The following is a 26,654-nucleotide window of genomic DNA, read 5'->3' as shown; positions in this document are numbered from 1 at the left end:
GTGAGTGGGTAGGGGGACAGAATTCAGCCCATTAGCTGATGCCTTTGACAGTACATTTTATGTCATAGGAATGCAGTGAGCATATCCATTTTCTCATGGCACAGCTTGGCTAAGCTCTGTGGTAGATGTTAGGTGAAAGATTAATTTTTTTTTTAACTTAAGGAGACTATGCAGTTGCCACCACCTCTGTATAAAAGTGCTGTGCATTGCTCTCTTTTTAAAATGCTTATTTTTCCCATTTCCTGTTTCACTTCTTCAGCCCTTAGGATTAGCTTCTTCAAAAATGAACGTATGGCCCCCCAAAATTATAGAACAACAGGAAAATGTTAGTTTTTAACAGATTTATCTGTATATTCCTTTCTTCTAAGGCTGTCTGTTCATTTAGAAGCATCAACTAAATATTTGTTTGTTCCAGTGAAGGAGATTAGTAAGACAGTTTTTAAAGGCTAGCATAGAACAACATCTCCTTAGCTATAGTTGTTTGGAATGGAAGGAGGGAAGATGTCTGCGTGGGGTGGGGGCAGAAATCTATTAAAAAGAAGGGTATCATTTACCCAGGAGCACTGTGGATGATAGTCACTGAAATGTATGATATGGTTCTGGGGGCTAGAATATGGGGCCTGGTGAACTATCCTTTCATGAAAAAGGTGATGTGGGAACATTGTAAACTCATGTCCTCTACAGTTGTTGGGTTAGAATAGTAATGAAAAGCCCAGAGGAACTCTTGAAGATTAAACTAAGAATGACACATTTGAGTTGTTTTTGAGAAAGGGGGAGATTACTTACTAAGCATGTGACTGTCCATCACATAAGCATGTGATATCTTCCCCTGGTCTCTCATTTGTTCCTTTTTCTTTCTAATAAACTGAGAATTAGAGGTATGCAGAAACTAGAGTTGCCCTTCTCTTGGGAAACTCTTTACAAATTAATAATGCATATCTTTACCATAGCTTATGAATGTTCTTTGAATGTTGTTGTACCTACAAGCTAATAAAAGCTCAAGTCAGCTTGACATTGGGAATTGTAACTAGTAAGCATAGATGTGGATTAAAAACTAGTGAGCCTGATAAATTTGAGGTTGATTAAAAAGATAATTTGAATGACTATTGGCCTCCTTGTGTCCTTTTGAGCCGTCCTCCTGCCTCCTGCAGCGATGGGGTCAAGCTTTCTGGTTCCACCGTCTTTAATCTTTTGTTCCCAGATTTGCAACTTTTAGTTTGAGCCTGTAATTTTAAGATTTACTGATTTGGCTAATTTTCCCCAGGTTTTTTTTTTTGTTTGTTTGTTTTTTGTTTTTTGTTTTTTTTGAGACAAGTTTTCTCTGTGTTGCTCACTCCTGGGTTCAATTGATTCTCCTACTTCAGTCCTGAGTAGCTGGGACTACAGAAGCTCCTCACCATGTCCGGTTCCCCCACATTTTCCTGCAGAAAAGTCAGTTCTTTCCATCTGAGCCACCACCCTTTTTATTTTCCCCCAGTAGAGTGCCCGCTTCCTTCTCAGCAAGGGGGCAGCCACAGGGGAAACAGTGGGAAGCCTGAGGTAGACCAGGAGCCTGAAGAGGCTCCGTTCTGCACTGCCTGCTGAAACTTACTAATATTTTATCTTTCCTGGCCTAAGTCTTCTTCCTTCCAGAATTATGGCTGTCATGTAGGAAAGGGAGCGTTTCTTTAGTAACATTTGTTTGTCTTTAATGCAGGTACTAACTACCAAGAAGAAAACTAGAAATGGCCCATCAGCCAATAGAGCAATGCCACATACACAGTAGTCATGAATTCAGGTAGTACAGAAGTAGATGGAACAAGAAGCAAAGGCCTTCTTTCTTTTCCTATTCTATTTTTTCTCGTTTTCAGGATCTTGTGGTTGTTTTGGAAAAAAGGCTAATACATATTTTAATATCTCTCTATATTTTTACTTTTAAGTTTACACAAGGATCATATAATACACACTTAGACACTGCATGCAAACTAGATCTTAGAGAGCTTCCGCATCAGCCCATGAGCCTGTGCCACATTTTAATATGGTTGCATACTAGATGCTTTGTCTTTATGAATGTATCATATTATGGACACTTATCCATTGTTAAAGCAAATGAGAAAAAGATAATTTTGAAGAGATAAATAATATTTTATTTTTACAATGAAATATGTATATATGTGGAGGGAGAAGGAAAAGTCCTGGACGGTCTTTCTGTACCTTCTTGGCAAATCAAGCACTGTAGATTAATGAAATATTTTAGTAAGGGGAATTTCATGATGAACACAGGGCTAATAAGAAGAAAAACATGTATAAGCAGTCCTGTAAAGACATTATAGAAATAAAATATTTACTAATACATCTAATAACATGTAACTGGAAATTTTAAAAAATTATCATCATAATGCTTAAAACCCATTTTAACATTCTGGACTCCTATTAATTCTGAATGTAAATTATTGAGGACTTTATAAATCAAAGCTAAGTAATAAAAATAAAGGTAGCTACACATATGTATAGCATTCATTTTAACTCAGATGGGGAATGGGAGATTTTTATTCAGTGGTGTTTACATGTGTATTTTTCAAATCTTTAAATAGTTTATTCTTAAATAGTTAAAGGAAAATTCTGAGCAGAGTTTATTTCAGCTAAGTTTAGAACTTTCCTAAAACAGATTTCTTTGAACATAATTAAAGCCATTTTGTTCCTTGCTACTTCCTCAGATGCTTGCAAAACATCAGATAGCAAGCAACACTTTATGGTCATGAGCTTAGACATCTTCCTGACATTTTTCTCAGGAAAGTGATGGGAATCTGTTTCAGTGTATTTCACCAAAGAGTTTGCTTCAAATATAATTTGAAATAAATGAGAAGGGGGTACTTAGTACATCTTTTATACATGGAGTAAAGTGGCACCATTTAGCATTCTGTTCTGGGTATATAGATGTGTTCACTTCATGGAAGAGTCACTGAATTTATGGTTCATTTACTTTTCCTTTATTGTATGTCAAAATAATTTATAAACTATTATAATAACTGGAAATAAAAATTTACACATTCTTATTTTGTGTGTTCCAGAATGTCATTCCCTCCCCCAGCTTTATTAATTCATCCATCTGTTTGACTGGGCAATTTTTGTAGTTTGCAAGGATGTACACCTGTAGTTGATTTTTCCTGTTATATAGGAGAGTGTCTGCATAGTTTTCAGATATTTGGTCTTAGAATCTAACCATGAATTCCTCTATATTAACCAGCCTAATTTTGTATAACATTATCAAATTTTGAAAGTATACATTTGAAGATTTTGAGATGTTTTATTTTTAACTGTTCCTGAAATGACATTAGTAAATAGAAGCTATGAGCATTTTCACGTTAATTTTGTAGCTTTTAAAATCCTACTCTTTTCAAGTATCTCTGTCTCAGAAATCCAAGCAGCGTGAATCTTCTTTTTTAAGATAGACAGAACCAACCAAGATCTTCAAATCATTGTTTTCCCAAGTTCCCTTGTCTTCAAAACAGTTGTGTAAATGGAGACTCTTAAGCAGGCATCTGCTTTTATGATACTATTTGTCTTTCCAACTTCTGTCTGGTAAGTTGGAAAATACCTATTCCTCTTAAACTTAAAACCTATGAAGTTTTCCTCAAGGAAGGCTTTATTTTGTTTCAGTCTGCTTAGTCAGGTACTTTGGTGAAATCCTGTTTTATCTAGTAATGGTAGAAGTGTATTTTGATATGAGATGTAATTTCATTTTGGAAAATAACTCCTGTGTTGCTTCTAAGTTATACATACTTAGAACTTATACTTACTTAGAAGACGAAGAAAGAAAACCCTGGCCATTGTGTAATGTGACTTCTAAAAGGTGCTATGCCTTCTAACTCAAAAACCTGTCCCACCGTCCTGTTAAACCTTGTCCCTAGCCAAGCCGTAGGCTTCTGTTCTGGTTCACTCTCCCTGAACTTTACAGCATCCCGCCTATGGCCCTGCCAGGCCTCAGGTGCTATTCCTCTGATTTTCCCTGAAGGACCATCTCAGATGCCAGCTAATCAGATTTGTCGCTTCTCTTCTGTCCTGTCACTCCTGCCATATAACTAGGAGAGTTAACTAAGGACTGTGTTCCAAGACCCCGTAGATGACTGAAGCCAAGGATAGTACTGAACCCTACATATACTAAGGTTAAATACATAAATATACATACTGAGAGATATGTATATATACACACACAAATATATGATGAAATTTAATGTACAGATTGAGTATAGTTAAGAGATTAGCAATACCAATAATAAAAGCAGAGTTGCTATAACATATACCATAATAAATGTTTTGTGAATGTGATCTCTGTCTCTGAAAATACTTCTCAAAAGTGATAAACAGGCAGGTAGCATGAACAGCTTGAATTCTCTGGGTGAAGGGACGATTCAAATCCCAGACGGGATGGATGGGAAGGTTCCATATTTCATCATGGTACTCAGATGGTGCAATTTAAAACTTATGAGTTGTTTATTTCTGGAATTTCCTGTTTAGTATTTTTGGACTGAGGTGGACACCTGATAACCAAAGCTTAGGACAGAAACCAGGGATGAGGGGAGAACTGTGTAGCAGCAGTCATGGTACATTATCCTTGTGTTGGCTTATGTGGCCTGTGACACATAAAGTCACCAGTCCTTTGAGGACAGGCCCTTGTGCTGTTATCCATAGTGCTAGCAAGATAGGTCATTTACAAAAAGTTTGTTGTACAGAATTGAGGCCTTTGACTGTCAGGGCTTTAAGTGCCAATTTGTTTGTTTCTCCAAAATTTCCTGACTTAAGGTTTGTGCTCTTGTTTCCTGGGTATTCAATGATTCCCTTTTCCTTTCCCCTTGGCTACAGCCTACCTGGTGATGTAATGCCCAGCCTTTTACTTTTCAGCATTTGGGTTTGGTAGAAGATTTGATTAGGGTCACAAAAAAATTGTTGGTTAAAAAGAAGCTTTAAATTGCCTAAATATTCATTTGTTATGATTTTTTTATTAGGAATGAACTGAGAAATACTGTAAAAATGTTGTTTATCCTGTAGTGGTGAAAAGACATGAATTAAATACCAGTATATCTACTAAATTGCTAGTGAACAGGAAAATCTGAAAAAATATGATTAATATACTAGTTGGTTTAAATCTTGTTACATGCTGTTTCAGTTTTATAATGGTTTGGACTTTGAGTGACAACTACAGCCAAAAGTTTCCCTTAAAACAAGTAAGATTCAGTAAAGATTTACAATGTCTTTGAAGAACTTTTAAAAAATGCATTCAGTTGACTTCTCACCATTCAGTTCCTTGTTTTGGAAACATTAACTAGGACATGAAGAATATAGCCAAATTTTGTTTCAAAAGCTGATAGATGAAATCTCAGTTGATTCTTTTGACAATGTTTGAAAGGTTGTTTTTTTGTTTTTTTGTTTTGTTTTGTTTTGTTTGTTTTTTGTTTTGTTTTGTTTTTTTCTTCTCATTTGACATGCAGCAAGGACATATGGGCGAAGGAGAGGTAACATTATTGTTTCTAACTTTTGAATGTATTGGTTGTGTTTGGAGAGGACCCAAGCTTGCACTTTCTATAGCCTTTGAGGGGAAGGAAGGGGTAAGGGAAGGCAAAGCACAGAAACACAGCTTTGATCCTCCATGGCCTCTGTGTCCTAGTTGGCATTCCAGACATTGTGTTTTGAAGGAGTTAATGAGCTCTAGTCAAATTGCCAGAATGCTGGGATTTTGATTTAAATTCATGTGACTTCCCTATATTACATTAGATATTCAACTTACTTATATCTAAAGATTCCCCCCCCCCCCGCTTTTCCTTTTGAGGGAATTTCTTGGGAGAAAAAAAATTTTTAAAAAATTTAAAAGCAATAATGTAGACTAGTCTCAAAATACCTCATTATCTTTGAGGCTCAATTTCACTTAAAGTAATTTGGGTCAGCTGATTTTACTAAGTAAGCATAAAACATTTGGTTTAAAATAAGCTGAGCTAAATAAATGACTTCCTATATATTTCAAATACTGGGGTGTGGGGGAGCTCTAGAAGTGTTAGGGAATCTTAAAGACTCATTTCCTAGAGGTGCCTGAATAAACCTTATTTTTGCTGTCTGTAATAGTTTTGCCATTTTCCAAGCAAGAAGACAGTTAAATAGCTAAGATGTAAAATCTAAGTGATTTTTGAAGATCATTCAGAAAACAATATCTAATTTTATAATTACTTTTTGTCTTCATTTGACATGGAATTTAGGATAAATGTGCAATAAAGATACTGTTATTGTTTGTATTTAGTAATGAAAATTAAAGACAAGGGTGGCTGCAAAAGGGTATTGGGATGTTCTGATAAGGGAAGAGCACTTGAAATAAGTTTTAGAGGACCCATTAGCAAGTTCCTTTTATAGATCTTAGATGTAAATTGGCAGCTGAACAGTGACAAAAAGCAGTGTTTGAGAGATTTTGCAGTTATTTGTAGCTCTGTGTTTTGTTGATGGTGTACAAGTTCCTATTTTCTGTCAGGTAAACATGGGAAGACTGTCCACACAGAGGCATCTTTGGTCTTTTCTCCTTTTCTGGCAATATCATTTTCAAACAACAAATTTAGTGACTAGTTTTTAGAAATAGACAACATCCTTGGTGAGCTAATAATTACTCAGCTAATAACAAATGTGTCTTTAGCATGCCTGTGGGTCTTATATTCAGACAGTGAACTTGGGTAACAATAGTAGGTGGGTTTTGGTTGTATCCCCTTAGAAAAGGTAAACAAAATGAGCGTTCACTTAAAAATTGACTTGTTCATTTTAAACCCATTCTTAGAGGAAATTGGGCAGGCTGTGCTATTTGATCTGTTGAAGAAATTTAAGGGCTTAGCATCTTACAGTCAGATCTCATACTTAGTGTCCATATCTAGTGTGCCGGTGGCCCTGGGGCCCTGCCAAGGCAGTGCAGTCTGCTGCCAACTGCTTTCAAAGGAGTGCTCTCTCCTGCTGGACTTCCCTTTCACCTCGCTGAGGCTTCTGGGTCCCAGTGGGATACTCGAGCAGCCCTCTATTTAACCATGTACTTTCTCTGACTCAGTTGGGACTTAAAGGTGATGGGGACTAAAGAGCATATCTAAGTGATCCTATTATTCAGTGAGAAAAGTAAAAGCAGTTTTATTGGATCTGCTGCTTTCCTTGTTCTTATGCATAGTAATCAGTGACAAGCAGCATTTCCTGTTAGCTTTCTGTCCTGCTTTCTATTTCAGGTCAGTCTTCATTGTTCCCAATGGAAGATGGGTTCCTGGATGATGGCCGTGGGGATCAGCCTCTTCATAGCGGCCTTGGCTCCCCTCACTGCTTCACTCACCAGAACGGGGAACGGGTCGAGCGGTATTCTCGCAAGGTGTTCGTGGGCGGATTGCCTCCTGACATCGATGAAGGTATATTTAGAAAAAACTGTCTACAGTAGGGTGCCTGTGGTGGCACATAGTAGGGCTCTCGTCTTTATAGTTGCGGTGCCATCTGAATCCGGGAATTCAGGCTCCATGGCATTGTTGTCTCCTGCCTTCCTGTCCTACAGAGCCTAGGTGCAGCGGTGAGGAAGGCAGGCTGCCGGGACCTGCTGAAGCAAGGGGCGCATTCAGTGAGAAACAGCCGGGTTGCTGGGAAACGGGCAGCCATTCTGTTGTCATGAGCACACGTGGTGCTGCTCATCCTGCCTTGGCCAACTCAGTTATGTGTCTCCATCTTTCTTTCCCACCTTTTATAAGTGCTTCATAAATGTGCAGTTCATTGTTTCAGACTTTTAAATCTTAGGTTAATAGTGAACTTTTGATAAATGTAGCCTACAATTGTAGCACAAGAAAAGGAATCTTAAAAGTTATTCATTCAGCAAATATTTACTTGCTTTCTAAATGCTGTGCACCACCCTCAGGCTTGTTTACAACAGTAAACAAGATGGAATGTCCTTGCTTGCATAGAGTTGATATTCTGGTTAGGGAAGGCCCATTAAAAATATGTACACATGCAAGAAAATACCAGAGTAAGTATTGAAAAGCAAACATGGTGACCTGAGCTAGTGATGCAAGTGGTGAAGGAAAGCCTCTTTGTGGAGGTGAAATGTGAACTGAGACTTTAGTAAGGAGCCAGCCATGCCAAGGGTTAGTGGGACCAGTTATCTAGGAATCCGCAATTCATCTCTGGATCTAAGTAACTCTAAGTAAAATCCAAAGTAGACATATAGTGATCATATATCTTGGTTGCTTTCTTCCAAACTTCTTTGGTCTTGGTTTCCTGAATGGAAATGGAAGTAAACTAATTCATATTTTAAGAATAGAGCAGGTTTCTCTAAAAATCTGTTGGGTCCAATAATAATATTTAATAACTCACCATTTAGACTGGAATTAAAACTTATCAAGCCACTTCATTTTCTACAAGATGATCAGTCTTTTGGAAGGCTGAGACAGTAATGGTTCTGAAAAGTCAAAGATTGAAATAAACACAGGGTTTGGTTTGTTTTTCCCCCCACACACATAATTAAATGTCTTGGGGAAATTTCAATTTAGTCTGAAACCATCTCTATCCTTTCCTTAGCGAGCATATCTTAAAAAGAGTATTGTGTTCTATAGAATTATGTTCTAAAAATTTCAGGATTTATGAGGAATATAGAGGCAGATCATTTAAAACCAAGTGAATCTGTACCTGTGACATGAACAAAAAGAGAATTAACCACTGGACATGTCACAGACATGGATGTGATGATGGCCGTGGGGATCAGCCTCTTCATAGGACCAGCGCTGCAGGGTTGTGAGGACTCAATGCAGCGTGTGTTCTGGGTAGAACTCCGGATCAAAAATTGAAGGAAGAAGCTCAGCATGGCAGGGGCAGCCTCAGGGAGTACTAAATATGTCCCAAACCACTAGGGCAGTGTGAGAAGAGGCAGAGGGAACTGGGCCTCTGGACCTGAGGACATGCAAGTGGTCAGATGTCCTTCAGGGTTGGAGATGCACCTGTGGTGAGAGAGCCCTGGTGGTCCTCGTTCCAGTGTGCTTAGAGCAGAGTGGGGCTTACACGCGCATCTCTGGAGCCCGGGCTTTTGTCTTTTCTGATGGCTGTCATTCTCTTTTCCATGTTCGGCTGACGTCATTCTCCTATTTACCAGTCTCACGTGAGTCCCCTTTAATGTAGAAACAGGCGTAGCAGAACAGACTGTCCGCTTCACAGTCTGGGGGAAATGAAAACAGTTCCTCCAGGATGGAATTTGAATGTAGTCCCCATCTCAATTTTTTGTTCTTCCTGACTTTCATCAGGTCTCCTTTACAATGCTTAACCAATTTTTTGCAGAAGCTTTTTGGAAATATATTTTCCTAGAATTTACCTGCTAGTTATCCAAATATATGATGAGGCGCAAATAATATCATTAAATTAATGGTTAAGTATGATCAAGTCTTCACTTTTCTCTCTCTCTCTCTCTTTTTTTTTTGCTATCTTTCCCTTCTTTCCTTCTCCCTTCCTGCCTGACTTAGGTTTCTTGCTGTCCAAGGAGGTGGGCTGATAAGAGGAGCAATGACAAAGTCAAGGGGTGTGTTTTCCTGTATGTGCACAGGGCCCAGGAGCCTTGGCAGCAGCGGGCATGGTGTGTACAGGAGTCAGGGCCAACCCAAGCCGGAGCACCAAGCTAGGAGGCAGAGGAGTCTAGCAGGGGCTGGAAGATTGGTTATACTGAACAAGTAATAAGGGTGTTGCAGACCAGAGGAGCTAAGTTTCTCACCATGAGAAGGGAACTTACAAATATGGAAGGAAGGCTAGAAAAAACTGAGAATTTAGAGTGGAACTGGGAATACTAATGTAAGATCATAGGTTTTTATAATACACAGATATAGAAATAGCCATCAACATGCATGTACATGTGCATATTTCATTTGTTTTCTAGCTTTGTCCACTGGGTAGACTTGGAAATAATGAAAACTCACTAGTAATGAACTTGTGGCACACCTAAATTTTAGTTTTTTAAGTATCTTTTGCCACCAAAAGGAACCAGGACTTCATGAAAAAAAAAAATAGTTGATTCTAGAGCTTGAGCAATGGAAGGTCAGGATGAGTCTCAAGTATCTTCTTGTGCCACAAATTATAGAAGTGTTTAAAAAAATGGTAGGGACACGGCAGAGGACAAGGAAGTTCCTATGGGCAAAATCAGGGATAATATTTTTGGACAAAGTGAGCATCAAAATAAATAAGGAGAGAATTGGATTATATGACTTATAAAAAAGTAGGCCTAGGGCTGGGGTGTAGCTCAGTGGCAGAACGCCTGCTTGGCATCCTTGAGGCCCTGGGTTCAATCTCCAACATCTCAGAAAATAAATTTTAAAAAATCTTTGTTGATATAAATAAATGAATAAAAGGGAAAGAAGTATTACTGTTTAATCCTAACTAGTAAATGTAGAAGGAATGATGAAAATTGGTGATCATCATTGAGGTAGTGGATAGAAGCAGGACTCTTCAGGATGCCAAGGCTAATGAGGAAATGGGATATTGGTGACTACACAATATTTCTTTGTAATACACTTATCAGATACAAAGGGGAAGTGATCTCCTTGAGATGGAGAACCCAGACAGATACCAACTTGACCAGTGATCAAGCTTAACATGTCCAGTGTGGTAGGATAGGACAGCAGACTGTCATCATGGTGGTATTTGTATTCAAATGTGTAGCATGAATCTGGTCATTAGTAAACAGAGTACAGACTCACATCAAGGGTCCTTGACTTATCACAAATTACCAAAGACTGAATAGTTTATTAACAACAGAAATTTCCCACAGTTCTGTAGGCTGAGAAGTTCAAGATCCAGGCCATAGCAAGCTCAGTGTGTGATAAGGGCTGGTTCCTCATAGCAGCTATCTTTTCATTGTAAGCACACATGGAAGAAGGGATAAAGGCTGTCTCAGAGGCCTCTTTTACAAGGGCATTGATCACATTGTTGAGGACCCTGCCCCCAAGACCCAGTCATCTACTGAAGGCCACATTTCCAAATACCTCACGCTGGAGGTTAGGTTTCAACATGTGAATCTGGGCAGGGGTGGGGAAGGGACACAAATATTCAGAGCATAGCAGCATCCTGTAGAATGAATGTGAAAAATGGAAGAATGGGGAGCTCTTCCCAATTAAAAAGGACCAGCGCTGCAGGGTTGTGAGGGCTCAATGCAGCGTGTGTTCTAGGTAGAACTCCGGATCAAAAAGGGAAACAGGGATATTGTTGGGATAGTTTGAAATGTAAATGGAGTCTGTGAATTGGGTGGTAGTGTTGTACCCATGTTGATTTCCTGATTGTAAATACTCTATATGTTGGTATATAAGGAGGTGACCTTGCTCTGAGCAGATACCAACTGTCGTGTTTTGGGGTTACAGAGTATCATGTCAGAAAAAGATGGTGTGTGGGTGGATTGCTAGATTGGTTCATGCATGTGCAGATGGAGGGGGGGAGGGGAAGAGAGAAGGAAGAGGGTGAAGGCAAATGTGCCCAACATTGATAGCTGGTGAATCTGGCTGAAAGGAGTTCTGTGAACTGTTCTCAGAGATGGCAGATTTAAAGCTTTTGTTAATAAAACTACTACTTTAAAAAAGTAACCCTAAAATATTTGAATTTTTTTCTTGTTCATTAGATGAGATCACAGCTAGTTTTCGTCGCTTCGGCCCTTTGATTGTGGACTGGCCTCATAAAGCAGAGAGCAAATCTTATTTTCCTCCTAAAGGTAATTCCCAAGATTCAGTATACAAGTACAGTTTAACCTTATATTGTTCAGCGTTCAGCCTTTTCATAAATGTTTACCTTCATCACAACATTTCCTATTTTTCAGCTTATGTTTTTCTAAGTGGTCTTTAAAATTTCTATATAACTTACTTTTAATTCAAATTCAATTCTACTCTATGTTTTACTACAAAAGTGAATTATGCATTGATATTATCAGATTTTTGGTTAAGTTTTAAATTTTTTTATATTTTTCTATTCCTTTTCCTTTCCTTGGTATTAATTTACACTTTCTATCTCTTGAAGAATCACAAAGAAGATAGGAAAAAGTATAAGCCCTTTCTTCTTTTTTTCTCAGGCTATGCATTCCTGCTATTTCAAGATGAAAGCTCTGTTCAGGCTCTCATTGATGCATGCATTGAAGAAGATGGAAAGCTCTACCTGTGTGTATCAAGTCCCACCATCAAGGATAAGCCAGTAAGTGCAGTCTAGCGTAAAATAGCTGTTAGTTTTTGCCTCGATCCATCTGCTGTATTTGAAAAACATCTTGATGTACTTAATCGACATGTTTGTAAGTAGAATCTAAATAAAAAGGTTTTGTTATTATCAGGTTCCTAACATTGACATTCTGTATATCCGTGCACATTATTTTGACATTGAATGTGTAGTTAGTTGAAATATTTGGTAAGTCTTCACTATTTAAAGTCTTCACTTGAAAAAAAAAAAACATTTTACAAAGGTAAAGCAGCTGAATTTCTTCTGAAGAATAAAACTCAAATCACAAATATGTTCCATGTCTTTCTATCTCTATCCTCTCTTGGATCAAGATTTTACCCAAAGAGTCCTTAACTTTTTACCTGTGATGCTTTCCCAAAGTAGAATTGATTATGTGTATTCTCGTAAAGGTATATTGGGTGCTATTTTTTCTTCCTGGAAGTTTTTCTTTATCATAGAATTTCATCATTAGGGAGTGTAGTGATGAACTTGACCAATCAGCAGTTCCTTCTTAGCCAGGTAGCAGTTAGTGAAGAGACACTTCTCTACCATCCAGATAAAGTGGTGCAGGAGCACAGCATGGGGTGCCTGCTCAGGCAATGATTTGTGGAGCTTGTATTGGTGTCTGGGTCAGGAACATACTTTTGGGTTCCTATGGCCTGGATTCTTTCTGCTTGACTTGTTTATGTTCCACGCCAATTCTTATAGGTGTTTGAATTGGGTACCTCTGGCTTCAGGCATTATTGGTGTGCATATTTGGAAATACCTTACCTTTGGTGTGGGCACCTGTAGCAGTTAGTAAATGCAAACAAATTTAAATGAGGTACATGATTCTCGATCGATTGATTGTTTGACATACTGAAGTCTTTATCACAAAATGGTTTATTACAGATATCAGTGATATTTTTACTTTGAAATGTTTTTTGAAATAATGCAACAGATTTATTAAAATCAGAAATAATTTGCATTTTTATACATATGTTGATTTGGACATTCAATCCTAGTTTATCACTATAAGCTGATCAGTGTCAGATACCATGCTAAATTTTAATTATGCAGATATTGAGGGGTTGGATAGAGTAGAAGACCCAATAAGCTGAAAAAGAGCTAATTAACTTACAAATAAATAAGGACCTGCTAAGTGATTTGGCTTATAGTAGACATTGAAATTGAACTTTCCACCTTGGTTTAGTTTGCTCTAACAGATGAAATGAAGGGTTAGGATATAGATTATTTTTAAGTCTTTGAGCTTTATACCTTTTTTGATTTGTCATGACATAGATTTTGACTTTTAAAGATACACTACTCTTCGATAATTTTAGACCTTTTGATAATGAGACACTTTTGGTTTCTGCACTCCCTAGGTACAGATTCGGCCCTGGAATCTCAGTGACAGTGACTTTGTGATGGATGGTTCACAGCCACTTGACCCAAGAAAAACTATATTTGTTGGGGGTGTTCCTCGACCATTACGAGCTGGTATGATCAAACATCCAAAAACACTCCCTGCCCTTTAAAATAAGAAATATAAAGATCATTAGGATGAACTCTTAATGAGTGTTTGAGCTCATTGTCTAAGAGTGAGAGTTCTAGCAATCAGTTTTGTGAGGGTTTGAATTTACATGCTCTGCTCTGAGTGGCCTTGGACAAATGACATATTTCTCTGATTTTCAATTTCCCCATCTGTCAAGACAGTGGAAAGTGCATGTGCTTCGTAGGGTTATTTTGGATCGAATGGGGTAACCGATGTGAAGGGCTCACATTATCTTTCTCATCATTGTCTGAAGAAAAAAGAAGCCCTTGGAAAGTAGCTTATGTACTGAGCCACTCAGCGCTGGTTTCCCATGTCCTCAGTTGCTGCAGCTATTTACTGAGCTCGGCTGTTTGCTGAGAGCTGTTTACTGGCTCTCAGCAGTGCATGATGTTTTTAGAGTAGTAATTACAGAAGAAATTACATCTCCACCATCTAGTAGCTTGGGGTTTAATAGCATGAATGAGGTAAAGAACATAAGATGAACAGAAATGCAGTTTCAGAATTGTAACAGTTCATGGAAAGGATGCTTTAATTATTTCAAATTTTATATGAGAAATAGATGAATAGCTAGACTATAGGAAAAGGTAACAGGTTTTGATGGAGAGAGGCTGCAAAGCCCCTCTTAATTAGTGTTTAATTAGTTATTTATAGTAAGAAATACCTTGCTAACTGGTGACCATGCAGCAATAACATGGATAGGAAGCAAAACTGGTTGCCAAGCCCAGGACTGTCACTTAACAATCTGAGACTTTGGACAGATGGATCATCTTTGTGCCTCAATTTCCTTAGGAAATTCTTACCTATTTCCTAGAGTTGTTGTGAAGATTAGAAAAGAACATGTAAAACCACAGAGCCCCTGCCCACAATTAAAAAATTGATGATTAACCCACTGTACTACTGGTCATAGTAATGAGTTTAATTAATAATGACTGTAATAATGTGAGCTCGGAGGAAAATGAACTACTTTGAAGGAAACCGTCGATGAACCAGATGAATTTTCCTGATTTAAATGCCCCCTTTGCTCCCCTCATTCAGTGGAGCTGGCTATGATAATGGATCGGCTGTATGGAGGTGTGTGCTATGCTGGGATCGACACGGACCCTGAGCTGAAATACCCAAAAGGAGCTGGGCGAGTGGCATTCTCTAATCAACAGAGCTACATAGCTGCTATCAGTGCCCGCTTTGTCCAGCTGCAGCACGGAGAGATAGATAAACGGGTAAGTCCTAGGCTGCTGAATGGGGGATTTTGTATTGCTGTAATTGACAGCTGGCAGTTATGCCTATAGAGTCAGTCACATGTGGGCTCTAAGAATTGCCTCTGAGTTTCTTCTCTGATTTTTGGATAGCTGGACTAGGACACTGGACACCATAACAACTTTACTTGAGTTAATTTAGTCTTTCCTAGACTGTCACCCCATCCTTTCATTCATTCAATAAAATTTACTGAATCCTCTGTCCTACCTTATATCAGTTATGGAAACATGAATGCATATAATATCTCCTGATTTTTAAAAAAATCTTGGAACATCATGAATACCCCTGTAAGTCTATTTCTCAATGCACGGTGGTAACGTGTTATTGAATTAATTCACTTCTAGATCCACCTTGCTTAGAAATCTTTCATTGTAATAGATGAAATAGAAGGAATCATCTTTTTATTAGTGGTTTGTTTTTCCACCTAAAATTAGGTAGTATTACTTAGCATTATTTTCAACACTTTTTAAATTCCTCTTTGTTGGATTTACCCTCTGAATCACAAGACTGGGAAAGAAACCCTCAAAGATAGTTCTTTCCTCTTTCCAGTATATTATATCAGCGCTCTGTATTCTATTATGTCTTATTTTTTCCCCACAGATTTATTCCTTTTCTTTGTGTTTCATGCATTCCATAGATGTTTTAGTGCCTAGGATAAGAAGTTACCGTCCTCATGAGCCCACATTCTGATAGAACCATATTTTATGCCAGTATTACTGAATGTGTGGCCTGTGAGCCAAAGGCCAGGCCAGAAACTGTTAGTAGGTTGTGGTGAGATAGGAATTTACACCAGAATCTGAATCCACTGCATGACCAGGTGCAGTGCTGGCTTCAGCCGACAGTGGTTTTTGATGAGAAGGACCTTCCTCATGAGGGAGGCAGCGTGCTGAGGTGCATTCTGGTGCAAGCCCTATTTTGCAGCAGACCAGCACTCTCATTAGCACTGATGTTGATACCCAGCACTCGGGGGCCTTGTGTTAAAGTCTTTATTGATTGGTTTTCCCGTGCCATTCTCACTCCGAGGTGTGGAAGCTGGCAAGTCAGTAGTGGTCTACACACACCATTTGTGTTTCACGTCATGTGTTTTCTGCTTCAGTGGCAGTAAACATTTTGAAATAATAGTGGTCATTTACAATACTGTGATTACGTTAAGCAGAAAGGTGTACATTATAAACTCTGGTAAAAGGGGCAGGACTCATTGCAGTGTATGTTAACATGCCTACTTGCTTTTTATTCACACTGAAAAATATCTGCACCTCACTGTAATATAAACTTCTACTGTAAGTTTTGGAGTTGTGTTCATCAGAAATTCAGGCTCAATTTATGTCCTCTACAGTGACATCCTGTGACATGTTCTTGCCACTCTGTAGATGACATGGAGTGGCCTAGAGGCCCGAGCCTCAGGGCCAGCTCTGTCTGCCCTTGGCATCTTCCATGTTACTCCTGTCCCTTCCTTCCTGGCTAACCTTTGTGAGGATTCCTTTCAGAACTGGATGGCCCCAGTGGTACCAATACTGTGATGTGAGGGAGCCTCCACTACCGGTGTCTCCTGCACTAAGAATGACCAGCTGTCTTCTAGCTAGTGAGCTGAGAGCCATGTGACTTTTATTTGTCGAGAGGCTCCAATGACAGGTTGGCCTATTGAGTACTGAACAGCCCAGTTTTATAAATTCACCTCTGACTTTTAGACTCAAGTAAACCATTCTTACTGACAAAACTAAACAAGGTTTCAGATTGTGAGTGCCCTGGCCAGGTCCTGTTTCACCAGCATTCCAGGGTTGTGATTATGACCCTTGATGTGGATGCTGTAAATAGAAACTGTGAGCCCGCTCGGTGACAACTCAGATGCTGGTAATGCAGAAGTCAGGCCCCTTCCCACTGGTCACTGTCATGGAGTGCTGTTTTATGGAACCTGGGAACTCTTCATAGGTTTTGTTTAAATTACAATTGCACCTATGACAAAAGTCCAGATCCACTAGTGAAAACAAGGGTTTGAAAATTCCCCATGAGTTTAATCTCATAGTGTGCTGTTCTGAATAGCTGGCTTCACTTTCTGATTTCTAGTGAGATCCTCTTTTCCCTCTGAAGGATATTTATTTAATAAGATGAAACCATAAAAGCAAAAGGTATAAAAGTCTTATAACCAAAGTTATTAAAAGATGGTCCGTCTTCATTGCAGTAAAGGACTTGTTGGCCCTCCCTTTTGGGCACGTTGGCACAGATTCATCCAGATGGTGGAGGGAACCGTACTGTATTCCTGGTAAGAGGTGCCTGGTCCAGTCATGACAAATGTGAACTCCCTCTTTATTGTTTCGTTGCAGGTGGAAGTTAAGCCATATGTCTTGGATGATCAGCTGTGTGATGAATGTCAGGGGGCCCGTTGCGGGGGCAAATTCGCCCCATTTTTCTGTGCTAATGTTACCTGTCTGCAGTATTACTGTGAATATTGCTGGGCTGCTATTCATTCTCGTGCTGGCAGGGAATTCCACAAGCCCCTGGTGAAGGAAGGCGGCGACCGCCCTCGGCACATTTCATTCCGCTGGAACTAAAGGCTACCTAACTACAGTGCTCGTTTCCAGGCCTCAGAATAAGTGCACTCTTCGTCCTTCTGACCCTTCCTCAGCCTCTTCACGCTGGCATGTCCTTTTGTAGCAGTGTGTAACTTAACAATAGTATAACGAAAAGAGTGACCTATGGTATAGGTGTTTTGTAGATCCTTGTGTCACTGCAAACAACGTGTCTGAACTCCTTTTTGTATTGGCACCTGCTGCGTGGAAGTTCTATTCTCTTGCTTTGCTGGAGACCAAGAGGGTTCCAACTTCCTGCAGCATTTTCTTAGAGGAGAGAGAGAAATATTAACAGAGAAATGAAACAATAGAGTATTTTGGGTTTTTAATTAAATTATTGTTAATAATATAACATATAAGAATACTTTTATTAAGATAACCATGCAACAAGAACACTATCGGTCTGTTCTGACACAGTTCCCCCCAGGGAAGTGCTTCTGCCTTTTCCTTCCTTTTCTTCTTTTCTCTCTCTTTTTTCCATCCCCTTCTAATGCTTTTAACAGCAATGGAGGAAGTGAACAGTCACTACCAGGAAAGAGCGTGTCACAGCACACAGATGCCTGAGCAAGGGTGAGCAGCGTTGTAATTCATATTAAGGGTCCTGAGGCTGAAGAGAACTCACTCTGCCTCAGCATTATTAGGACATCAGAAAAAATAGTCAAGTAGGCAGAGCTAGGTTTACTTTCTTTCAAATATTTAAAAAATTTTAAAAATTCAGAATGTAAGAATTGGGTAAATTTACTACTGAGGGGAGTGCACTTATTTATTTAACTGACTTATTTGGTCACAGCCCCAGGAAACCTACCAAAGCTAGAATTCATGACAACTGGTGGGAAAACTAGCATTTCCTCTCCTGAAGAACAAATGTGTGCATTTTGTTTTTGATATTATATACAAACTCTATATCCTAATTCACTAACACTCGTCAGGTGTCAGCCTTTGCTCTCCATTTTGACATTAAAAGCAACAGATCTAGAGATACCTCAAGGATTCCATTTTTAATTTTGTTCCAGAACACTCGTAGCCAAAACCCGGAGACAAAAAACAATATACAAATTGGCTGCTGATTGGCTTACTTTTAGATTTAAACTTACTTTGGATATCCTGTAATTTAGTTGTAACATAGAAAATGGAAAAAAGTTTTAAAAAAGTTAAGTAGTTGCAAAGTGTTTTGCACTGTTGAACTAAGTAACTGTGTAAATCTGTGCAAAGGTACGTATGTTTATCTTACTCTTCCTATAAAATAAAATAACCTTACAGTTTCAGAACTTAGCATGGGACATAGTCAGTGTTTGAAGTGCCAACTTCATCAAGTAATGCATGCTTTCTTATAAATAAAATTCTTGCTTCGAAAGGCGTTCTTATGTGTTGAACAGTATGCTTCAGGAGTAAATTTAAAATAGTCTCTTGAAGTCCTAGTCATGGAAGTAACTTTTATTTTAATTGACATTCTTTTATTAAATGCCCTATCAACAATTCAAAGGATTCTTATCAGTGTGCAAAACAGTAAACAACAACAACCTAACGGCAATCTTGCTAGTTGTGCTACCTAACAGTTACCATCTTGGATCCTTCAAAACCAAAGACTTGCCCAGCACTGCTGTGGAACCATCTGGCTGATGACCCCCACTGATTATCTTTAGGAAAAGCAGTCCTTTATTTTTGATACAGGCTTTAATGAACTATACCTGTTAAGTTCCAAAGGTCAAAATGGAGGCATTGCTGTCTAGGAGTCCAACACAGAGAGGGAGCTGCTTTTCAAGAACTCCCTGTGAACAGTAAAGCAGTCATGCGATGGAGGGTGCTCTCACGTAGCTAGTAGCTAGCTGGTCAGGGACTTTTGTTTTCCTTTTCTCCTGAACCACATGATTCTGATTGGAATGTTCATTTGCCTCTTTTGATTCTTTTCCATGCTTGTAGGTGGCTTGGGGTGTGCTATGTGCTGTTCCTACTCAGTAAACAGGTGTGGTGAGTTAACAAGAAACAACACTGTTTGAAAACTAGCTTTGGATAATAATTTTCCCCTTTGTACATGACCTGCTGAATTTCGGTACAGTGTTTTTGTAGCTAACTTATTTTGTCATGCACATAATGTATATTTGTTATGCACTACTTTTGTATATCTTGTTTTTCCAACAGTGAACATTTTTAGGCACACTTTTCACTGACGGGATATCTCTTTATGCAATACCTCAATTTTTCATATTGCAAAGAGTAGCTTTTTGTACTTTTATTACTGAGAGATCTTCATATACTTCATTTTTTAATATAAATAATTTTAATAAATTTTATTTTCTTATATTCTGCTTTTTATACATTTCAGTGCTCTGCATACATTTTAAATTATGAATGTTGTGCACTGGCAATGCTATTTTAGAGTCTGCAGAGAAGAGAAAGCATGTTGCTTAAACATCCCTCCCCGGCACCAGCTCTTGGTGTGCCTGTGATTTAAGAAATAGTCTATGTAAAGTCACAAATTAATGAAAAAAAAATTCGCATGAAAATGACAGATAACACTGTAGTTCCTAAAAGAAAAAAAAAATTAAATGCATAAGCATAGGGTAGAAATTTAAAATAACAAAATTGTCTACAGCTTCTTACTAAGTTTTTAAAATTATTCATAAAACGCAGACATTTTTGGTGAATGTTTAGCCATTTTTAATCTTAATAAATTGATGTTAAGTGTTTGATTCAGAGATGTCTGCTCTTTTAAATTATATATAAGGAAAAAAAAAATAGCCTACCATGGGACAGGTGTGTAATGTTAGTATGCATGACTAATGTAAGAAATTGTTATTCTACTAATATTTACTTGTGATTGTGTGACAAGCGTGTTTACAGATTATTTGGTTACACTTCAATTTACAGGGCATAAACAATGATTATCTATTACTCTGAATTTTATTGATTACATGTCCTTCAGATTACATGGGATTGTAGTTGGGAGTTACCATGTAACTCAAACATAATTAACATGTAATTAGTTTACAGATTTTAGGGTCTCACTTCAATTTACCAAGCATGTAGTTCTAGCGCACTAGCATGGCACCAGCCATGTACTTACAATGTAGTTACAGAGTAATTACATGGTTATTTTTGCAATGTAAAATAAAGTGTTTCTGATTATTTTCTATGTAAAGGAACCCTCGCCCTCCCTTTTCCGGTCCCCACGCTTTGGTATAATATATATACTTCTCCATACACAGACCTCTGCAGAATGCAAAATAAAACTTGCAGTGAATGAATTTAGCATTTTATGAGAGTGCTGTTGGAAAGACTTGATAACTCACCCCTTTTGTTTTGAAGAGTTGAATCTTCTGTTAAAAGGTGATTTAAAACTTGAATGTGATGAATTGTGGCAAGTTAACTTCAAGTTATGTGCAATACTTATTTCAAACTTTTGAAAGATCTTTGCAGTGTAATTCTTTGTTTTTAATTGCAGACATTTAAAAATGTCATTTTCTACTGTTAAGAGTAATCCTCTTTCTTGCTGGTGTTTCTAAAGAAAAGAATCAGAAATCAATCTTTCTACTAATGTAAATTTGAGATTATTTTTAAAAATGGAATAAAAGAGGTTTTGGTCATTTGCTTTATTTTATTATCTTATTTTAAAGCTACTGTGATTGATAGCATTGTAAGAATTGGGACAATATTGTATTCAACTTTTATTTTTTATATTTTTAAAATTTAAAGTATAATTAGTTTTTATAATTTTCATCAGATTTTTGTTATATTTTTTGGAAGTGAAACTTTTAGCAAGTGGGTGTCTAGTTTTTACTAATCCCTAATTTTTTTCCCAGTGTATTGCTCATATTATCAGAAGGAAAAGTTATTTAAGTGTGTCAGTTAATTGTACTACTTGGCTGAATTTCCATATAGTTTTTACTGTGTATGGGGAGGTTGTAGTATTTATTATAGCATTTTAAATAAGGGTAATTCATTTTTTATTAAAGTCATTTTCACGTTAAGTTCCTATTTTTGTATGTTCTACTCTTAAGTTATATAACACAGTTCCTTTTTTAAAAGAGTTCATTTGTTGAAGTGCTAGTGGAAAATTAATGTTATTAAATAGTTTGCAAATGACTATTTATACCAGTATGCATATAATTTTTAAATATTTGTAATGTGAGATGTTGAATGAATAAAACTTTTAACTCAGATTTCTTTTAATATTTCTTTTCAACATAAGTACATTATGCTTCCGTGGTTGGGAATATATCGCTTAAAAAAATATTAGGTGTACCTTTGGGCCAAGGCAGGACAACCAACAAGGAAAATTGTTCAGCGGGGGTGCCCGTGGCGAGCGCCCCTTGCTAGCTTCAGCCTGGAAATGTGGGCGGCTTGCGGTGTCCCTGAGCGGGCTGTTGGCTCACAGGCCCCAGAGTTCCTTTTATTCGTGTGCGTTGGGGCCTCAGCCTGGATCTGAGTGTTCAGCCACCTGCCTAAGGCCAAATGTCAAAAAAAAAAAAAAGTAAAAGAACAAATGTTAATGTAATGAAGTCCACATCCGGGAGTTTCACTTTGGGGTGTTTGTCAGGGAAGATTTCTGGCTCCTCTGCCAGAGGACTTAGAAACAATCTCTCTTTTTTTCCTTTTTTTGGTGCTGGGGAATGGAACCATGGGCCTCACTCATGCTCAGCACATGCTCTGCCACCGAGCTACACTCCCAGTTCAAAAAGCAAGTCTCATCTGACTTTGAAGGCCTAGTTTTCTCTAGACCCAGGTGACAGGATATGGCCTCTGGGATGTCCTCTGGATGGTCTCTGCAGCATGTGAATCAGAAATATCACCTTTGAGTTGGTTCATGGGGGTATAGACTACTGAGTGCTGCAATGTGTTCGTATTTATATTTTTAGACTATACACTTCCAGGTTAAGGGTTGGTTGTGACAAAACGTGTGACCTGAGAATCTCCTGTTTTGTCAGAGGTAATGTCTCCTCTTTGTTCCCACTAGTGCAGCCTTCTCAGGACTGGAGGCAGGTCTGACCCTGAGGCAGGGGGACTGCGGGATGGTTGGCTTCTAGACTGTCTTTCCCTGCATGCAGCTTTCCGGGTCACTGGGATATTCTTAAATATTTGTAATGTGAGATGTTGAATGAATAAAACTGGGGGTTAGGGTGGGGCCAGGGATTCTGACCTGCTGGCAGGGCTTTGACTTGGTCGCAGTATCCCAGACTTCCCTTCAGATTTCAGGGAAGGCTCCTGAGGAAACCCAGGGACATCAGAGACGGGGGTGGCATTTGGTTGCCACCTCCACGATCCTCTTAGGCCTTCTGAGATGGTTTCAGCATTTTAAGAGGAAAAAAGAGAGGAAGGGAGACATGAGCATATTTAGTTTCTTTAATTTGGGAAATATTTATTTTAAGCACGTGAAACATCGGCTCTGCACAATGCGCTCGACTGTCTTGGTGCAGGGTGGACATGGAGGAGCAGCGCCCCTGCTGTTGGCAGGCCCAGAGTGGTGAGCCCAGGACTCCCAGCTGCCTGCCGTACTGGCTGTTCACCCAAACCCACTGTGTTCTTAACCATCCAGTTACTTCATAACCTCATTGGGTAGTGGGTTTGTTTTCATGCTGCATTCACAAAGAAAATAAATGAAATTTTAGATTTTTTCTTTAAGTTTGAGAAACTCTCTAAAAGTCTGATTTAAAATTTCCCAGGAAAAGTGTATTCCTGATTTTAAAAATTAAGGAGCAGTTACAAGTGTTGATGAGATGAGTGAAAACATTTAAGGGTGTATTTTTCCCTGAAGTATGTGTGGGGTAACAGTAATACCCACGAGGAAATGCCAATATTTATTTCTCAAGTCGACGACCAGGAGCACTGCTGTCAGACTCCGAGTCTGACAGCCTTTGGGACAGCTACCTGTTTGGGGCATTTTGATTTTTTTCTTCTTTGTTTATTCTGCATCAATCCAAAATTGAATGCACATTTCCTTGAAAATAATTTTATTAAAAAGAACAAAAAATTTTAAAAGCCACATCATTAACTAAACTCAGGAAATGAGGTCACCTGTTCCTTGAAAAAGTAGAACTGTGCCTTAGCTGCAGGCTTGAAGCTCTCCAGTGAAGAAACCTATTTATTTTGTTGGAAGTGATCCTTCCCCCAATTTCTTAGAATATAAACTCTGTTTGCATGTGGCCCAGGATCCCAAGGAACATATTTTGAAAAACATGATTGTGACATTTTAGTATTATTTACTAGTTTCAGAGAGCCTTAGAAACCTCACTTTCTTTTGTATTGGGGATTGAACCAGGGCCTCACACATGTTAGGCAAGGGCTCCACTGAACATCCTCAGCCCTTTTTATTTTATTTTGAGATGGGATCTTGGCAAGCTGCCCAGGCTGGCCTCTGATGTGGTCCTGCTGCAACCTCCCGGGTGGCTGGGATAATAGGTGTGCACCACTGTGCCCCCATAGAATCCCACTTAGCGACCTGCACAGGTGTTCTGTGAAGTTCTGCACAGGTGCTTGGCCCCTAGTTAGTCACATCCAGAGCTGATTCCCATGTCCACATTTGTTTTACTGGGGTCCTATCCACCTATCTAGCTTCCAGCCCCTGTCCCATTTCTAATTCATCTCCTTAATTCCCACCCCATAAATAAATAAAGATAAAAATAGAAAAAGAAGTTACTCTGTGGATAAACCGGCATCTTACAGAGCCCTGTCGGTCACACATTCCCTGACTTGGACTAGCCCTATTTCTCAGAAGTACCACAAGCCCCGCTTCAAACAAGCAACCTGTACTTAACATCTGCCATTCTGTGATATGAGAGCTTTCTCAGAATTCGTGTCATTTCCTCCTTCAAAAGTTTTCTTTGCAAACTTTCCCCAGCATACCTCCTCCAAGCGCTGAGGATCCAAATCCTGGCTTTGAGTAAACTAAGAATTCCCAACTTTCACCTAGCAGGTACTGATTTGGTACCTTATTAGAGAACATTCTGTTCTGTCATGAGTTGAGTTTTCTCAGGATATTTTAAGTTCTAATCTTTCTCTAGTCAAATTGGGTGTCAGTGTTGGTCGCCTGGAAAAAGTGTCTTATTGTGATTCAGCATGGTGACCAGAGTTGGAAAAGTACAGTTTGTCTCAAGGAAGTTAAAAATGAACAGCAGTGTCCAAATCCAGAATGTGAGCAAACTGCCAGTGTTTTGTACTGCATATAATCTTAATAAGTGTCATGAAAAACTGCTCGTGGGCAGATGGGGGTGGAGGGTGGTGGTGAATCAGCGAATACAGACGCCAAGGCAAAGCGTGATCTTCTTCCTTTTCTTTGGAGGTCTATTTCAGGAAGCAGAACTTCAATACCACAAAAATGTCAATGTGATCAAGCAAATGTCACCATTTTAAAGAGATTATTTTCAACTCTTCTCCCAACCCCTGCAACATCTTAAGAGACAAAAAACAGATCTAGTCATGACTCCCAGCACCCTTTAAAGCCAATAGGGCATTTGAAGCGTGATCTGAAATGAGTTCCTCTCCAGGAGAACCTGGAGGGCCATGGTAATCTAAATTTGTGAACCACCAAAAATGATTTTAGGTAGCATCCAGTGAGGACTAAGAGCCTCCTATCTGCCCTTGTGTCTCTAACTGTGGGATATTTGATTGTAGTGACCTGCTGGGGCAGGTTGGGCTGCAGTGGGAAAATGGAATGGCCTCCACCATCACAGGCCTCTCAGCGTCCCTGACTGCAGTGGCCGAAAGATTTGGTTCTGGAAGAGGAAACTACTCATTGCCGATCACTTGTTCTATGTCAGGCACTTACACACATCAGCAAGGTTAATGCCCCCTTGAAAAGAACATGGGACTGTCCCACAGAGAAGGTGGGTGCTGCAGCAAGGCCACAGCTCAGGCCCCATGAAGCCCAGATTCCTGTTCTCATCTGTGCAGTCTCCATGGCTTCCCCGGAAGCCTCAGCCACTGGGTTAGCAATGGACAGGATCAGGAATTTTTTTGTTTTTAAAAAAGTTGTACTTTGTTTGTAAAACCAAATTACCATCCCTAAGCCTAACCTGGTTACAAGTGCTATATTCAAAAATATAGAGATAAGCTATGAAACAAACATTGTAAGAGGGAGTGTGAGTTTTGATGGTGAGTCCTCACGTGAGTTCACCTTCTCCCTAAGAACTGACCTCTAAGTCTACTAAGAGATGCGTTGCGGATCATGGATGGGCCAGTTGGGGGCGTTAAGGAGGCCACACTAATGTCCTTGAGTTCTATCAACCAGGTGGCCCTGCTGTCCCCCTGCAGGTCTGTCTGCCTTACTGGCCTCCTGTGAGCTCAAGCCTGTGGTCCTGTGGCCATTTTCAGGAGTGGGAACAGAAGGTTCACATGTTATTTCTACTCACTATGGGGAAGTAGAGATGGCTGAGTCCATGTCCTTTCTCTTTGATTCAACCACAGTGGAAAGACACACAGCAGTTGAGGTGGGAAGCAAAGGAAAAGGACAGCCCTGTTCCCTAGCAGTGTGTGCTAGATTTCCAGAAGTAAATTTCTGGGAGTAAGAAGGGCATCTCCTGGCCTCGGTGGAGTGCTTCCCAGGTGCCAGGTGTTGTGCCACAGAAGCCCTTTTCCCCACAACCCAGGGAGACGGGTACAGGAGTTCTACTCCATTTAAGGTGACCAAACCAGAAAGGTTGACCAACCTGCGAATCCGGGATTCGCATCCAGGGTCACAGAAGGCAGGTCCTGCTTCACTTCACATCTCATAAATTTCTAAGCTGAGAAGGAGAAACTTCCTTAAAACTTCATTTCCCCTGCACTGACAGGGAGTCACCAAGAAGTCGCACTCATGGACACATACCATCCTACAAGCCCATCTATAAATCCTTTACCCTTAGCTGGCTTTAAGAAGGATGCCTGAGACCATAATGTGAGAGCTACTGTTTGTCCTAGTTACAGCATCCCCCAGATGGCCAGGGAACTAAGACAAGTGGCCCAAACCACCCAAATCACATGGGTGTCAAGAAAGGATAACTAGCTGGCTCAGTGGATGGCTGCGGTGGTTGGGTAGATAGGTGGAAAAGTGACACACACAGATCCATCTATACACGTTATTATGATGTTTGCAGCACTGGGTATTGAACCTGGGGAGCTCTACCACCAAA

General features: G+C 39.3%; 1 protein-coding gene across 6 annotated transcripts in view; it reads left to right on the top strand.

Moving 5' to 3' along the window:
* The window catches only part of Cpeb4 (cytoplasmic polyadenylation element binding protein 4), an 81,373-nt gene extending 59,663 nt beyond the window's left edge, over positions 1-21,710 (top strand). For 3 of the 6 annotated variants that reach the window (XM_048815273.1, XM_048815291.1, XM_048815303.1), the window contains 7 exons: positions 5,469-5,492; positions 7,221-7,394; positions 11,615-11,704; positions 12,059-12,177; positions 13,560-13,674; positions 14,765-14,946; positions 17,305-21,710. In XM_048815273.1, the coding sequence (XP_048671230.1) occupies positions 5,469-5,492; positions 7,221-7,394; positions 11,615-11,704; positions 12,059-12,177; positions 13,560-13,674; positions 14,765-14,946; positions 17,305-17,532 (932 nt within the window). In that variant the 3' untranslated portion in view covers positions 17,533-21,710. The remainder of the gene's footprint in view (positions 1-5,468; positions 5,493-7,220; positions 7,395-11,614; positions 11,705-12,058; positions 12,178-13,559; positions 13,675-14,764; positions 14,947-17,304) is intronic. The other 3 variants (XM_048815298.1, XM_015492605.2, XM_048815310.1) reach the window with 1 other exon arrangement.
* Positions 21,711-26,654: the final 4,944 nt, after the last annotated feature.

Source organism: Marmota marmota, unplaced genomic scaffold, assembly GCF_001458135.2.
Source record: "Marmota marmota marmota unplaced genomic scaffold, marMar, whole genome shotgun sequence".
Taxonomy (NCBI): Eukaryota; Metazoa; Chordata; class Mammalia; order Rodentia; family Sciuridae; genus Marmota; species Marmota marmota.
The sequence above is the reverse complement of the archived record's forward strand: the minus strand, read 5'-3'. Positions and strand labels throughout refer to the sequence as shown.